Below are 16536 nucleotides of genomic sequence, written 5' to 3' on the forward strand. Positions count from 1 at the left end.
CACGGTCTTTGAAGATGGAAACTGTCTTTAGCTGTATACCTTCAGAGGGCTCAGTGAATCGTTTCAGCTCAGTACGAATATTTACTGAGTATTGTGGTCCAGCTCTTTCAGTAGCTGGTGATTGAAGGCCAACTTCAGCTGGACAGAGGCACAGAAGATTGATGGGTTGGCTTGCAGTTGACAGCATCTGGGCACCTGGGCAGCTCAGGGACCTGACTTACAGCCTGGAGCATGATTTGTGCCTCTTCTTTCTTTCTCAGGTTTCTTCATATTATATGGGACAAGGTGGCTCACTGCTTTGGGGTCACACCCTTGGCCAAGTTGGGAAGAAGAGACTCTTCTCCAGTAGCCCCAGTTAGAAAAGTCCTGGAGAGGGCCTCTGACTGCCTCAACTTGGGTCCCATGGCATCCCTGGACCAGTTACTATGGCCAGGCTGATGTCCTATGATTATCCTTGGCCAGGTTGGGCGCCCAAAACTGTGGTGGTGGGAGTGTGTTTTGTCACTAGAAATGTGGATGGATGAGAAGGCTGAGTAGTGAAGTCGCCCTGTAAGCACCTGCTCTGTGGCTGAGTAAACACTGTGGAGAGAGAAATACACATGTTCTAGAGAGCTGTGGCAGAGGTAATGTTTATAAGGGTAAGTAGATGAAATGGAAATGAGTTTAACACAGCTTAAGGGCTGTGTTTACCCTTAGGTTTATACTTACTGACTTATTTACTTTAGATACTTTAGATTTTGTGACAGGTGTGGTAGTAGTCAAGAAATTTGCATATTCATTCAAGAGTCATTTAGTGAGTACCTCAGTGGGGAGTGCTGTGCACTGGGTATAAGATGAAGAGGCATGAGACTCCTGCCCTCAGGAGCTCTTATTCTAGGGAAAGGAGTAGATGGGGCAGGAGACAGGCTGTTGTCCCAGAGGGAGGGATTAAGTGGAGGCATTGAGGGATATTTCATGGAAAAGATGATCCGGGATCCGTGGCAGAGTTGGAGAGGCTAAAGGAAGAGGAGAGGTGATTTCTGGCAAAGAGTTCCGTGGGTGCAGGTGTGGTGTTGGAAATGCTCCACCTGGCAGCAGCAAGGGGAGTAGAACAGATTGGCTGGGGAAGCAGAAGGGGAGGCTGAAGAGTGCTGTTGAAGGCCAGGATAGTAGGTATCAGAACTTGGGCTCAGGCCCTCGCATCAGTGAATTTGTGGGAGGGTCTCTGTTGCCACTGCCTGAGCTGCTGGAGGGCAGAGTCTTTCTTGCTCGTCTTGTATCCCTGGGGCCTGGCAGAGTGTCTGCCTGCAGTGGGCACTCAGTACATGTTTACTGACAGACTGAAGATGAGGACATTAGAATTCTGTCTTTTATGTTAAGTTAGAGGGTTCTGGTCCCTAAAGAATCTGAGTATGGATGAAATCCAGAGAAGCAAAGGATAAGTCAGATGCAACCAAAGCAGTGAGTGACAGGCCTGAGAAACGTTCTGTTGCCAGAGAGAAGGAAAAAACAAATGTGCAATTAACTTGATAGGACAGGCTCTGAGCATCACAGCGCCTGCCGACTAGCTGATGTGGTTAAAACTTTACATCTGTTCCTCATATTTGACAGGAGCAGATTTGAGAGCCACGGAGTCATTGTCTCTGCTTAATGTAGTTCAATTTCTGGGTGAAAAAGCGTTGACATCCTTCAAGTATGTGGCTAGAGCCATTGGGATACATATATTATTCAGATACCCAAGGAAACTTCCTTTTTGGATTGTTAGATATCAGATTTGTTCCCCAAATTTATTACATGATATCCAAAACAATATTTAGAAATTTTCACTTCTTTCCAAGGGAAGTATCCCACAAATGTATAGTGGAATGCATTTGGTTTTATAGGGAGTAAAGTTTCAAAATGAGTAAATAAAATACATAAGCATGGTGTACTTGAGAAATGAAAAATTGAGCGGAGCACCAATAAGAAGGAAAAGTGGTCTCTGAGGGGCTGATGTGGATAGTAAAGCAGTAAAGCAGAGTTTAACCTTTTTGTGTTTTAATTGGTTGCTTTTTTCTGAAGTATGGTCTATTCAAAGTACAGTCAATCCTCATTTTTCAAAGATTCTGCATTTATGAAATCGCCTACTTGCTCAGATTTATTTGTAATCCCCAAATCAGTGCTCTTGGTGCTTTTATAGTCATTTGCAGGCATATGTAGAGCAGGGAAAATTTTGAGTCACCTGACACCCGTGTTTCCAACCGAGGTCCAAGGCCCCACTCTGTCTACTTGTTCTAGCTCTCACACTCTAAACAAGGGCCCTTTTCTTGGTCTTTTTAGTGCCACGTTTTTCATATTTTTGTGCTTTGTGTTGGTGATGTCACTGTTTAAAATGGCCCCCAAACATAGTGCTGAAGTGCTGTCTAGTGTTCCTAAGCGCAGGACATCTGTGATGTGCATTATGGAGAAAGTATGTGTGTTAGATAAGCTTTGTTCAGGCATAAGTCATAGTGCTGTTAGCCATGAGTTCAATGTTAATGAATAAGCTATATATATTAAATAAGGTGTCTTTAAACAGAAACACACAAAAAGTAAAGTTTCATATTGACAGGAACTATGCTGTATTCCCCGAGGAGCAGTGGTTCAGTATCTGACAATTCGTTGTTTTTGGCAACTTTGTAGAACATTAACTACTTTGAATAATGAGAATTGACTGTATTTGTTTCCTATTCTTCTTCCTGGCCTCAACCTGGGCTTATATAGTTATTGTGTGTGTGTGTGAGGGGGGGAGGGTCGGGATAACTTTTTATTTTGACAAAATTTCAAACTTACAGGAAACTTGCAAGAATAACATAATGAGGTTCTTTCTAGTGGAACTATAAGTGGGTTAATAGTGTCCCCTGCAAAATTCATGTCCAGCCGGAACTTCAGAACATGACCTTATTTGGAGATGGGTGTTGGAAGATGTAATTAGTTTCTATGAAGTCATACTGCATTAGGGTGGGCCCTAAATCCAGTGACTGGTGTCCTTATAAGAAGAGGAGAGGATGCACAGAGATACACACAGGAGAGAATACCATGTGATGATGGAGGTGGAGATTGGCGTGATGCAGCTACAAGCCAAGGAATGCCAAGGATTGCTTAGAGCCACCAGAAACTAGAAAGAGGCAAGGAAAGATTCTTCCCTAGAGCCCCCAGAGGGACTGACACGTTCATTTTTGGACTTGAAGCCTCTAGAATTGTGAGAATAAATTTGTTGTCTCAAGCCACTGAGTTTGTGGTAACTGGTTATGTCAAACCCTAGGAAACTAGTACAGTAACCCTTTATTCTGATTCACCAATTTGTTATTATTGGTCTCTCTGTCTGTTTCTCTTTCTCTACATGTGTATATCTACTTTTTTTCTGTACTATTTCAGAGTAATTGAGAGACATAGTGAACCTGTACCCCAAAATGTTTATTTCCTAGGTTAAGGACAGCTCTTACATACGCATAGTATAATTACAAAACTAGGAAATTAAAAATTGATGAAATACTGTTATCTGATCAGTCGTATATGCTCAAATTTTATCAGTTGCCTAATAATGATCTGTTTTCCCTGGTCCAAGATCCAGTCCAGGATCATATGTTCATTTTCTTTTCATGCCTCTTTAGCCCTGCATTAATCTGGGATAGTTCCTCAGACTTTCTTTGTGTTTCTTGACCTTGCCATTGTTGAGGTGTATAGGCCAGTTACTGTGGGCTTGTCTGATATTTTCTCTGTTTAGATTTAGGGTATGCATTTTTGGTAGTAATACTGTGGAGGTTGTCCTGTATTCTGGTTGTTGCCTCATATTAAGAAGCATTTGATGCTGGTTTACATCAGTATTCATGACTTGATTAAGATGGTGTCTGACGGGTTTCTCCACTGTAAAGTTACTGTTTTTCCCTTTGGAATTAGTAAGTAATTTGAGGGGAGTCATTTTGCGATCATGTATATATCCTCTTCATCCTCAAACTTTTACCCACTAGTTTTAGCATTCATTGATAATTTTGTAAATCCGTCATTTATTTATTTGTTTATATCAATGTAGACTTACACTCTTGTTTTATTCAGTAGGTTATAATCCTTTACTGTCATTATTTATTTGATGCTGGAATGTCCCACATTTGGCCAGTGAGAGCCCCTTCATTCAGGCTTATGTGTCCTTTTTACATGTTCTCATTATTCCTTAGGCACTTTCTCACTCTCTGGCTCAAGATATTTCAGGCTCATTTTGTCCTTCCCTGTCCCATCCCTGGTATCACCCACTTGGTTAAAGAGCTGACCTGGGCTGATTTAATGTATTAAAGAGGTATTCTGGAGATAAAAATATATACGTGTGTGTGTGTGTGTGTGTGTGTGTGTGTGTGTGTGTGTGTGTGTGTGGACTCTGAGTAGGCCAAATGATATTTCCAGTTTCTTTACTGTCTAGATAACTAAGTGAGCTTTCTCAGAGCTGTCAGGTAACTGAATCCTGACAGGTGTCTGTGGAGGGTAGCACCTTCTTGAGGATAGATGCCTCTTCCTCTTGCAGTCCTGCCCCACCATAGGAATTTCTGCATGAGAAGGAACATGCTTAGACCTGTTAAGTATTAAAATACCATCTATGTTATGGCTGAATTTATTTTTATGAATTTGTTCCCTTCTTCCTAGTTAAGAAAGTTTTAATGGTATATTTTAATCTTAATTTATTTTTTTAAACTACAATGGCACTGGATGAGGGATTTTATTTCTGATTAGGTGGTCAGCTCATAGTAGTTGACCTTAATTTGATTCCCAATGCAAATATAAAATTTTCCTTAAATTGCAAATTTAAAAACTTACAAAGTGAGTATTTGTCTGTCATAGACGTTTAAAAAAAACAAAACAAAATAGCTTGAGGAAAGAAGTCAGTGTTGTCACTGTTCCTGGATATAAACTCCTTGGCTCCTTTGGGTCTTCTAGGGTGGATCCCTTGCCCTTTCTATTTCTGGTGCATTCTCAGGCTGCCTGCTCCCCTTCCTGGTGAACACCAGATGTCTGTGCTCAGTCCTCCTTTGCTCCCATGCTTCTCTCAGCTTCTTTCCTCTCAGATATGATACCATGCAGAACTTTCGAGTGTTCATTGTTTGTCCTCACACGCTTGTATTTTGGAGTTTGTTGTCTAGTTGTGTTGTCCACGTGCTTGTGGTTTCGCTATCTCGTGACTCTCTCTTTCTGTGGGGGTTCAGAGACGTTTAAAAACTCTGCCAGTCCTCTCTCGCCTTCTCACTTCCAGGATGACCAAGAAAAGAAGGAACAATGGTCATGCCTAAAAGGGCCACAGACATGTGCAGCCTGTTCGCTGCACAACTGTTCGCGACGTGTGCCCAAGGACAAGGCTGTTAAGAAATTCGTCATTTGGAACATAGTAGAGGCCGAAGCTTTCAGGGACATTTCTTTTTTTTTTTTTTTTAATTTTTATTTTATTATTTTTTTTTTTTTTATTTTTTTTTTTGTGGTACGTGGGCCTCTCACTGTTGTGGCCTCTCCCGTTGCGGAGCACAGGCTCCGGACACACAGGCTCAGCGGCCATGGCTCACGGGCCCAGCCGCTCCGCGGCATGTGGGATCTTCCCGGACCGGGGCACGAACCCGTGTCCCCTGCATCGGCAGGCGGACTCTCAACCACTGCGCCACCAGGGAAGCCCATCAGGGACATTTCTGAAGCCAGTGTTTTCGATGCGTGTGTGCTTCCCAGACTGTATGTGAAAGTACATAACTGCACGAGTTGTGCCATTCACTGCAAGGTAGTCAGAAATCATTCTCAGAAAGTCTGGAAGGACTAAACATCGTCACCTTGTTTTAGATCTGGGGGTGCTGCCCCACAGCCTGCACCAAAGCCCATGTAAGGAGCTAAGTCCTGAAAGACTGAAGAAATACTGTTCTTTGAAAATACAATAAAATGGAAATTATACTTAAAATAAAAACTATGCTGCCACCGATGCCATTTCTGGGCTTCCACCGTGTTACTGTATATTTAGTGAAGTTGATTTCACTGATTTTTTTTCTTTGAAAACCATTTCTACAGAGAAAAAGAAATTGGGATGTAGAATACCCATCCTTTCCAGGAGAGAGTCCACTGCAGTGCAGACGAGCAGGTCTCAGGACCGTGGGGGCAGAAGCTTCCCTCTCTGAAGCATGGCTCAGGTGTGGAGAAGGATTTCAGGAGACTCCTGAGACTCTACTGGTAAAGTCATAATATTTTTTTCCCTGAAATGCTGAAGGGCAAATCTGAGATTCCTGAGAGTTCAGGCCACTGTAATTATATTTCTTCGGAATTCCCTTCCTTATTTTCTTTCAGAACACTGTAATTGGTGTGTTACTTTTTTCTCCTCATCCTTGAATTCCTTAAAAATTGTGGCATAGCAGTATTCACCTCTTTCTGTCATGCAGAACCTTTGTACTTCTTTGTAAGTGAAGGATACATACTGAAAATGTTCTCAGAAGATGAAACTGTTGAGCATCCTGCTCTTCAAAAGAAGTATTTATGAAATGCTTACATATTTAGAATCTAATGGCAGCGAGATATTCTGGTTAATTTTGGTGTATGTGGTAACTTTGAAGTACTCAGCATAAGAAGGAGTACTCACCACTAAAGGTTAGATAGCTCTCTGTTTAGATTCTGGAAAAATACAGAAATGCACTGTAAGTATTTGCTTTGGGACTACTTGTTGGTAAATAAAGGAAAACAGAGGAATATGTTAAAGGGGTGTAGTGTAAGTTCTTGAATATTTTATGTAATGTTGGTTTTTAGCCCTTGTCACATAAACTGCTACATCATCACTAATTATCATTATTGTTATCATTATCTGCCTGCAGTCATTAACAGCTGAAAAGACGACTACTACAGAAAAACACCTTGAATTATCCTCTGGACCCAAGACAGGTAATATTTTGTTGATTTCTTGGCAGAAGAGGTATAAGGCTAATGTATCCTCCTTTGATTTATTTGCTTCCTTTTAAAAAGATGTTTATGTAGTTTGGGTAGACTATATATTCATGGTTAAGAAAACACCCAAACAATGTAAAAAGGTATTTTTTTGAAAAAATCTCTCATCTTTGTCACCATCCACCCCATTTTTTCTGTGTCATGTAGGTAATTATTAAAATTTTTTGTCTCTTTCCTGGGTTCACTGTTATCAACAGAGCCCAGTAGGCAAGCTCAGGTTCATAGCTCCAGAGTTTTAAAAAGAATCTGATTTGGGAAATAAAGTTATGATCTATGATATAAGGACTATACTACTTAGTCAATGAAATTCTTACTTGGCAAATTAGTTAGGGAAGGCTTTCAGTTACAGATAGTAGGAAGTTGTATTGGAGTGTTTGAAGAGATGGGTTGAATTTATCCCCTGCAACAAGAAGGACAGGGGGCCAGACTCATTTTGAGTTCTGCTGCCTTAGTGTAGGGTTTGTTTTTGCAGTCGTGAGGTAGAGGCTGAATTCTCCAGGCTCAATTCTCAGGAAAAGTATAGGCTTGGAGGATTTTCTCCAAATGAACTTTTCCTCTGAGAAGGAGTACTCTCCCTAGGACCTCTGCCTTGGCCAGAGCCTCTTACATAGGGTCACCTCCACTAAAGGGACATCAGTGAAATTAAGGATTTTTAAACATGTATGTTGCTGCTCAAAGAAAATTGGGATTTTGTTAGTAAGGAAGAAGAGGGAGTGGATATCAGGGAGGCCACTGGTTCTGCTGCTACACTCAGTTACCCTCTGGGCAGGAAGGATGAGGGCTTGAGACTTCAGGGATCTCATCTGACCCTGAAGTGGCCTGACTGTATCTTGAGTGTGGGGTCTTGAGATAGCAAGCTAAACATGCTGAGCCTCAGTTTCTGCATCTGGAAAATAGGCCTAAGAATTGTGTATCTCATTGCGTTATTGTGAGTTTAAAAAAAATAATGATCAAAACGCCTAGTTCAAAGGTTTACACTTAGTAGGTGCTTAATGGCAGCAATTGCTATGTTTGATGGCAGAGTGGGAGAGCCTGCTCGGAGTCCTGCGGCGTGGGGAGGCTTTCTGTGAATAAGAGACTAAACGCTTTAAGCTGTATTATTACTTCGCGAGCACTTAAGGGGGTTCTTTTTATGCAATTGAAGAATAAAATTCCCCTAATTTTTTTGATTCATAAAATGCTGTATTATAAAATACCATAGTCTTCTGATGGCTCTACAGAATTTAATTTTTAATATTATTAGTGCTGAATGTTGTGATTTTCAAAGATCAATTTAATTCTGATTTCTAAACTGTCATAACGTATGGAGAGAATAGTATAGTTGATCCTTGAATGACTGACATGGGGGGCTGGGGCGCTGACCCTCCACACAGTCAGAAATACGCCTGTAACTAACTTTACAGTCAGCTTTCCTTGTCCGCAGTTCTGCATCAGCGGATTCAACCTACTGCGGGTCGTGCCGTACCGTAGTGCATATTTATCGAAAAAAATCTGTGTGTAAGGATCTGTGCAGTTCAAACCTGTGTTGTTCAAGGGTCAGCTATTTTCTTTTACAGATGTGGCTTCTATCTTTTTTTGGAGACTTAAAATTGGTGTAGTCAAATTTAACTTGGGGAGAGAGGAATATTAAATAAGCTGCTACCTTGTATTTAATTTCAAAAGGATCTTTTGAGATGATTTCCCATGCCAATGTATTCAACCTAAAACCTACTCTGCTGTGCTTTCTATTCTGTGGAATGATCAGTAGATTCTCATGGGCTGAAAGAGCTTGTATCCATGTATAATTAATTTATTTACAGCATAAGCAGGTTGTTAAGAACAGAAAGTATTGTTAATAACTTAACAGAAGCTTACAAATAGAAATTGATAGAAAAGGGGACTCGAGGCATTTCCTAGAACTGGTTCATTTTAAAAACAGTAACTTCTAACATATTAGTTTAAGACAGGCTATTAACAAAACTTCTAGGATGTGGAAGTAATATTTTTATGAGAGCTGGGAAGCAGAAGTGGGGGAACATACTTTTGCAAAGCGTGCAAAAAAGGGGGAGACTCCATTTCCTTGTTTCCACATCTCTATTTCCTTACCTGTAAGGCACTGAGAACCAGAGAAGGAAGGGGGAGGAAATGGAGGAGAAGGGAAGGGATGAGAGAAGTGAGCAAATGAATGTTGGCAAAGGATCTTGCCAGAAGGTTTGAGGGACGTGGAAGAAGGTAAAAACTTGAAATGAAAAGAGGCTGGAACCTTTGTAGTTAGTGATTTTCTTTAAAAGCCAAAACTTTAAAAAAGTGTATTTACCAAGCAAAATGAAGCTATGTAATAAAAAGATAGTGTTTATTTTTTTTCTTGAAATACCCTGCAAAATATGTTCTCAAAATATTTATTCGTTATGGAGTCAGAAATCTCCTTGAGAAGCATTAGTAAATTTTTATGTATGTATTTATTATTATTATTTAAAAAAATGTCTAGTCAGGTCTTCCCATTTCTTAAAAAAATTCTGTATTTTTTTATTATTATATCTTTTTTGGCTGCATCAGGTCTTAGTTGTGGCACGTGGGCTTCTCTGCAGTGTGGCGTGTGGGCTCTGTAGTTTGCGGCACGCAGGCTTTCTCATTGAGGTCCGCGAGCTCAGTGGTTGTGGCACGTGGGTTTAGTTGCCCCACGGCATGTGGGAATCTTAGTTCCCCAGCCAGGGATCAAACCTGCATCCCCTGCATTGGAAGGCAGATTCTTTACCACTGAACCACCAGGGAAGTCCCGCATTAGTAAATTTTTAAATTATTATTTCTTGATGTGCTTTTCTCCCTGTTGGACCATAGAGGTTTTTCAGGGCAGACCCTCCTCTATTGCTCATCTTTATATCCTAGGTGGCTAGGGCTAGGATATGGCTAGGGCTGCCATAATAAAATGCTACAAACTGGGTGGGTTTTTTTGTTTGCTTGTTTTTGGGGGTTTTTTTTTTGCAGTACGCGGGCCTCTCACTGTTGTGGCGTCTCCTGTTGCGGAGCACAGGCTCAGCGGCCATGGCTCACGGGCCCAGCCGCTCCGCGGCATGTGGGATCTTCCCGGACTGGGGAACGAACCCGTGCCCCCTGCATCGGCAGGCGGACTCTCAACCACTGCGCCACCAGGGAAGCCCCAAACTGGATGTTTTTAACAACAAAAACTTCTTATCTTGCAGTTGTGGAGGCTAGAAGTCTAAAGTGAAGGTATTGGCAGGGTTGCTTCCTTCTAGGATGTGCTCCAGGCTTCTTTCCTTGACTTGTAGGTGGCTGTCTTCTCCAAGTGTCTCTTTACTGTGTTTTCGCTCTCTGCATGTATGGTTCTTTGTTCAAATTTCTCCTTTTTGCAAGGACAGGTGTCATATTAGATTAGGGCCCACACTAATAATATCACTTTAGACCCTATCTTCAAATAAGTTCACATTCTTAGATGCTGGGGGTTAGAATTTTAACATATGAATGAGTTTTGGGGGGACACAATTCAGCCTATAACACCAAGTCCTAGCATAGTGCCTAGCACACATTGGTCACCCAGAAATGTTTATAAATACATGGTAACTATTCTCATAGTCTGGCTGATGTTGTTCCTGGAATTTCGTTAGAATGAGCCTTGATTTCAAGGGCAAACCCCTTTTTAGCAAATAAAATGAATTACTGAGTAATAAATTCCTGGTAGAGGTTAACTATATAAATTATACAGTTAGGTGCCTATAATTTATAGGTTTATGAATTCATTATATAATCTGAAAATAGTGATAACTTCCTGTCTTAGTCCATTCAGGCTGCTATTGTATATAAGAAAAATACAGTAGACTGGGTGGCTTATAAACAAAAGAAATTTATTTCTCACAGTTCTAGAGGCAGAAAGTCAGGACATTGATTTAGTGTCTGGTGAGGACTCGCTTCCTGGTTCATAGCACCTCCCTGCTGTATCCTCATAGGGTAGAAGAGGCTGGGGATCTCTCTGGGGCTTCTTTTGTAGGGCACTAATTCCATTCATGAGGGCTCCACCCTCATGATCTAATTACCCCCTAAAGGCCACACCTCTTAATACCATAACACTGGGATTTGGCTTCAATATGTGAGTTTTAGGGGAACACAAACATTCAGTCTGTAGCATTCTACTTTTTCTTTTTTGATTTACTTGTCCAGATGCATAATAATGAAAAAGATTGATAATGTCTTTGGCAAGTAAGTACACAGCTTAGTTTTATTAGCTCTTTAAATCAATATGAGTTCTTAGGTTATTGTGAATAGTTTATATTTAATTTTTTATTTTGAAGGATAGACAACTTTAGTAATTCTAGATGTTCATGGAACAAAGTAAGTGTTCAGTAAGTGTTTACTATTATTTCATGTTTTTGTGCCTTTGTAAATGTTGATTTTCCAGACATCGTTTTGTCAGTGAACCTTCCTTTCCTGATCAACATAAAGTGGAGCATCCACCTTTTCGGTGCCATCATCATTATACTGTGACATATCTCTAATACAGTATTTAATTTTTCTTTTCATGATCAACTAATGTTGCCTTTCAGATCATGCATTCCTTGAGGGCAGGAGTTTTCTTTCTTTTTTTTTTTGTTTCCTCAAGGTTTACTATATCAGAGGTGTTATATAAATAGGTATTTAATGAAGTCATTTAACTTTTGAGCCTGTTTCCTCTTCTGTAAAACTTGAGTTATAATATCTAATCTCTTAACTTTATACTATATTGAAATGTGACTAAGAGAGTTCTTTTTTTTTTTTCGGTTTTAGCATTATAACTCACCTATCTACTCAATAGGAATAGAAAATTTGATTTTTATTAGATACCTATTCCTTTTCTGATCAAAATCAGTAAAATTTTCTGTTGGACTTCTGGTTCCATCAAGATAGAGTCGCCCTGTTCCTTCTAGGTTTCCTGTCTATCAGAATGGCTAAAATAAAATATAGTGACCACACCAAGTGCTGCTGCTGATGTGGAAAAACTGGATCAGTCACACATTGCTGGTGGGACTATAAAATGGCACAGCCGCCCTGGAAAACAGTTTGGCAGTTCATTAACGAGACCAAACACACAATTACCATACAGCCCAACAGTTGCACCCTTAGACATTTATCCTGGAGAATGAAAGTTACAGTCACATAAAATGCTGTACACAGTGTTCATCGTGGCTTCATTTGTCATAGCCCCAAACAGGAAACAACACAGATGTCCTTCAAGGGTAACTGATTAAACAAGCTGTGGTTCATCCACACCACAGAACACTGCTCAGTAATAAAAAGAAAGTGACTGGTGATATACACAACAGCCTGGTGAATGTCCAGGGAATAATGCTGAGCACAAAAAGCCAGTCCTAAAAGGTAACACAGGTGATTCCATTTATATATTATTCTTGAAATGACAGAATTATAGAAGTGCAAAACTGCTTCCTGGTTGCTAGGGATTAGGAGTTGAGGTGGGGAGGGGAGTTATCCTCACAGGGATGGCAGTGTAAGCTATCCTCACAGGGATGGAGTTCTCTATCTTGACTATCAGTATGGACATTCTGTGTTGTACTGTGGTTTTCATAATGTTACCATTGGAGGGATTGGGTGAAGCATACAAGGGCCCCCTCTGTTATTTCTGACAGCTGTATGTGAACCAACTATGACCTCAAAATAAGTTTAATTAATTAAAAAAGTTTGCTGTTAAGTATTTTAAGCAAACTGCTGTTACCAGGGCTCCTAGTATGGCAAAGGAAGCACACAGAAGCATTCCTATTACAGATAATTATTGGCGTGGTTTGTTTTGTGGTTTTTTTTTTTTTTTTTTTTTTTTTTTGCGGTACGCGGGCCTCTCACTGCTGTGGCCTCTCCCACTGCGGAGCACAGGCTCCGGACGCGCAGGCTCAGCGGCTATGGCTCACGGGCCCAGCCGCTCTGCGGCATGTGGGATCTTCCCGGACCAGGGCACGAACCCACGTCCCCTGCATCGGCAGGTGGACTCTCAACCACTGCGCCACTAGGGAAGCCCTGTTTTGTGTTTTTGTTTTTCCTTATGGCTTGATGAAATATTCTACGAAGTTTTATAGTTTTGTAATTATTCGAAGGTTATTTTTGAGTTTTCATTTGTGCTCCAGTCATTTTCCTTGTCTTTTATGACTTTTCTCAATCATTTTGACTTCTTTTTCTTCTTGTAATTTGGCTTTACTTCAAAGAATCTTAGCCAGGTTGTACATAGACCTTTAGTTCGGAAGATTTGAAATAAGACATTGCTTTCACTATCAGCAGAATATTGTATATTTGTGACTTCAGCAAAGTAACATGTATAAAACTTCATTTTGATCAGTAACTGTATCAATTGGCCATTTTTGTATTTTCCCTTTTTCTTTTGCAGAACCTACCACATCTAAGAGTACCAGTGGGCTTACAGCTATAACATGGAGTTCCAGTGGAAGTGATCTGTCAGATGAAGATAAAACAATTTTTAAATCACAGAGAGAGAATGGACATGGTTCTAGAATAGGCAGGTTTTATAGCAGGAATATTTTCTCTCCAGAAGATGGGGCCAGTGAAGGTAAATTGATAATTTTGTAAGAAATTTAGTTTCTGTTATAGATTAGATTTTAATAATGGAAGAAACTTACACTCATTTTCTAATATTGATACTTAGCATTTTTAAAAATATTAGAGTCCCAGCCTCCCAGCCTTTTAGAAACATTTTCTCATAATATTTATCACAGTAACTCTAAGAGATAAGTATTACCAGTATTATTTTTACAGTTAACAACTTAAGCTTGAACATGTTAGAACTGGTTGGATTCCACTTTGGGTCTCTTTGACCAAGCCAGTTCTCTAAAGTACAGGTACACGTTAGAGATATTGCAGGTTTGGTTCCCGACCACTGCAATAAAGTGAAAGTTGCAGCAAACCGAGTCACATGAATGTTTGGGTTCGCAGTGCACATACAAGTTATATTTACGTACTACTGTAGTCTATTAAGTGTGCAGCAGCATTATATCTAAAAAGAAATGCACGTACCCTAATTAAAAGATACTTTATTGCAGAAAAAATGCTAACCATCATCGGAGCCTTCATTCAGCAAGTCGTGTATTTTTGCTGGTGGAGGATCTCGCTTCAGTGTTGATGGCTACTCACTGAAGGCTGGAGTTGGTGTGGCAGTTTCTTGAAATGAGGCAACAATGAAGTTTGCTGCATCGATCGACTCTTTCATAAACAATTTCTCTGGAGCTTGCAGTGCTGCTCGATAGCACTTTAGCCACAGGAGAACTTCTTTCAAAATTGAAGTCAGTCCTCTCAAACCTTGCTGCTGCTTTATCAACTAAGTTTTTGTAATGTTCTAAATCCTTCGTTGCCATTTCAACAGTCTTCACAGCCTCTTCACCAGGAGTAGATTCCATCTCCAGAAATCACTTTCTTTGCACATCCATAAGCAGCAGCTCCTCACCTGTTAAGAGTTTTATCCTGAGCTTGCAGCAATTCAGTCCCATCTTCAGGCTCCACTTCTAGTTCTACTTCTCTTGCTGTTTTCACCACATCTGCAGTCCTTCCTCCACTGAAGTCTTGAACCCCTCAAAGTCATCCATGAGGGTCAGGATCCACTTCTTCCAAACTCCTGTTACTGTGGACAATTTGATCTTTTCCCATGCATGGATCATGAATGTTCTTAACGGCATCTAGAATGGAGAATCCTTTTCAGAAGGTTTGCAGGTGACTTTGTCCAGATCCATCAGAGGAATCACTGTCAGTAGCAGCTGTAGCCTTGCAAAATGAACTTCTTAAATAATAAGACTAGAAAGTTAAAATTATTCCTTGATCCATGGGCTGCAGAGTGGATGTTGCGTTAGCAGGCATGAAAACAACGTTCATTCCATTGTACAACATCTTCATCAGAGCTCTTGGGTGACCAGGTGCATTGTCGATGAATATTAATATTTTGAGAGGAGTCATTTTTTCTGAGGAGTAGGTCTCAACAGTGGACTTAAAATATTCAGTAAACTATGTTGTAAACAGATGCGCTGTCATCCAGACTTTGTTCTGTTTATAGAGCACAGGCAGAGTAGATTTAGCGTAATTCTTAAGCGCCTTAGGATTTTCAGAATGGTCGATGCGCATTGGCTTAACTTCAAGTCACCAGCTGTTTTAGCCCGTAACAAGACAGTCAGCCTGTCCTTTGTAGCTTTGAAGCCAGGCACTGATTTCTCCTCTTTAGCTGTGAAAGTCCTAGGTGGCATCTTCTTCTAGTAGAAGGCTGTGTTTCATCTGCATTAAAAATCTGTTATTTAGTGTAACCACCATCATGAATTATCTTTGCTAGATCATCTGGATGACCTGGTGCAGCTTCTACATCAGCACTCACTGCTTGACCTTGCACTTTTATGTCATGGAGATGACTTCTCTCCTTAAGCCTCATGAACCAATCTCTGCTAGCTTTAAACTTTTCTTCTGCACCTTCCTCACCTGTATCAGCCTTCATAGAATTGAGGAGAGTTAGGACCTTGCTCTGGATTAGGCTTTGGCTTAAGGGAATGTTGTTTCTGGTTTGATCTTCTATCCAGACCATTAAAACTTTCTCCATATCAACAATAATGCTGGAGAAACTCTAGAAGAATACAAAAACAACTAATAGAAGTAGTTACCTGAGAATTGGGGTAGGGGTAAGAGTTGGGAGAAATGGGATGTTTATAGATAAGAGTAGGAGTATACTTTCTGCTGTCTTTTAATATATTTTAAAACTGTTGAACAACATGGATCTTTTAAAACTATTGAGGAAGAATAGATTTCAAACACATTAAAGATATTTAAAATTAAAATTGTATTTTTTAGATGATCTCCAGGTTATTGACTGGGAGATTGACAGTGACAGGGAAGATCCATGTGATGAATTTGAAGACCGTGAGAGTGTGGTGGAAATATCTGACCATGCTTCTTGTACAAGCAGTCGTTCTTTGACACCTCCAGAGACGCTGCCTGAACTTCCTAAGGTAAGAACGAATTGTTTCCAACTTTCCATTCTGTTTATGGCATTTGTTAGTCACAGCCTTTGGTATTTTGTTTGAAACTCCCTCCTCAGGGACTACCACTTTTGACTCTGTGGATTATTTTGTTCTTTACCTCCTTTTCTCTAAATAACATGCTTGTAGTGTGCTTTTTTAAAAAAAAATATTTATTTTACTTTTGGCTGCCTTGGGTCTTAGTTGCGGCCTGTGAGATCTTTTGTTGTGGTGCACTGCCTTCTCTCTAGTTGTGGCACATGGGCTCCAGAGTGCATGGGCTCTGTAGTTGTGGTGCGCAGGCTCACTAGTTGCGGCTCGTGGACTTTAGTTGCCCCGCGGCATATGGGATCTTAGTTCCCTGACCAGGGATCAAACCCGTGTCCCCTGCATTGGAAGGCAGATTGCTAACCATTGGACCACCAGGGAAGTCCCTGTAATGTGCTTTTAAACGTGGATAAGTACTGAGTACTTTTCTCCTCACCCACTCTCGCCTCTGCTACACATGGGACTTTCCCATCCCTTTGTTCCCCCAGGACAGATGTCTCATGGTCTGGTTACATTAGGTTCAGCATTATGCAATTCTGAATAATAATATTCATAACAAGACAAC

At 40.5% G+C, this 16536-nt stretch overlaps 1 protein-coding gene and 1 pseudogene across 6 annotated transcripts in view; both read left to right on the forward strand.

Moving 5' to 3' along the window:
- Positions 1-16536, forward strand: part of SPIDR (scaffold protein involved in DNA repair) — a 344503-nt gene that overhangs the window by 34714 nt on the left and 293253 nt on the right. For all 6 annotated transcript variants that reach the window (XM_032609379.1, XM_032609381.1, XM_032609382.1 and 3 more), the window contains exons 2-5: positions 6028-6186; positions 6819-6885; positions 13307-13486; positions 15757-15914. In XM_032609379.1, coding sequence (XP_032465270.1) covers positions 6028-6186; positions 6819-6885; positions 13307-13486; positions 15757-15914 — 564 coding nt within the window. The remainder of the gene's footprint in view (positions 1-6027; positions 6187-6818; positions 6886-13306; positions 13487-15756; positions 15915-16536) is intronic.
- On the forward strand, positions 5238-5848 carry LOC116742155 (annotated as a pseudogene).

This window comes from Phocoena sinus, chromosome 17 (assembly GCF_008692025.1).
Source record: "Phocoena sinus isolate mPhoSin1 chromosome 17, mPhoSin1.pri, whole genome shotgun sequence".
In the NCBI taxonomy this organism is placed as follows: domain Eukaryota; kingdom Metazoa; phylum Chordata; class Mammalia; order Artiodactyla; family Phocoenidae; genus Phocoena; species Phocoena sinus.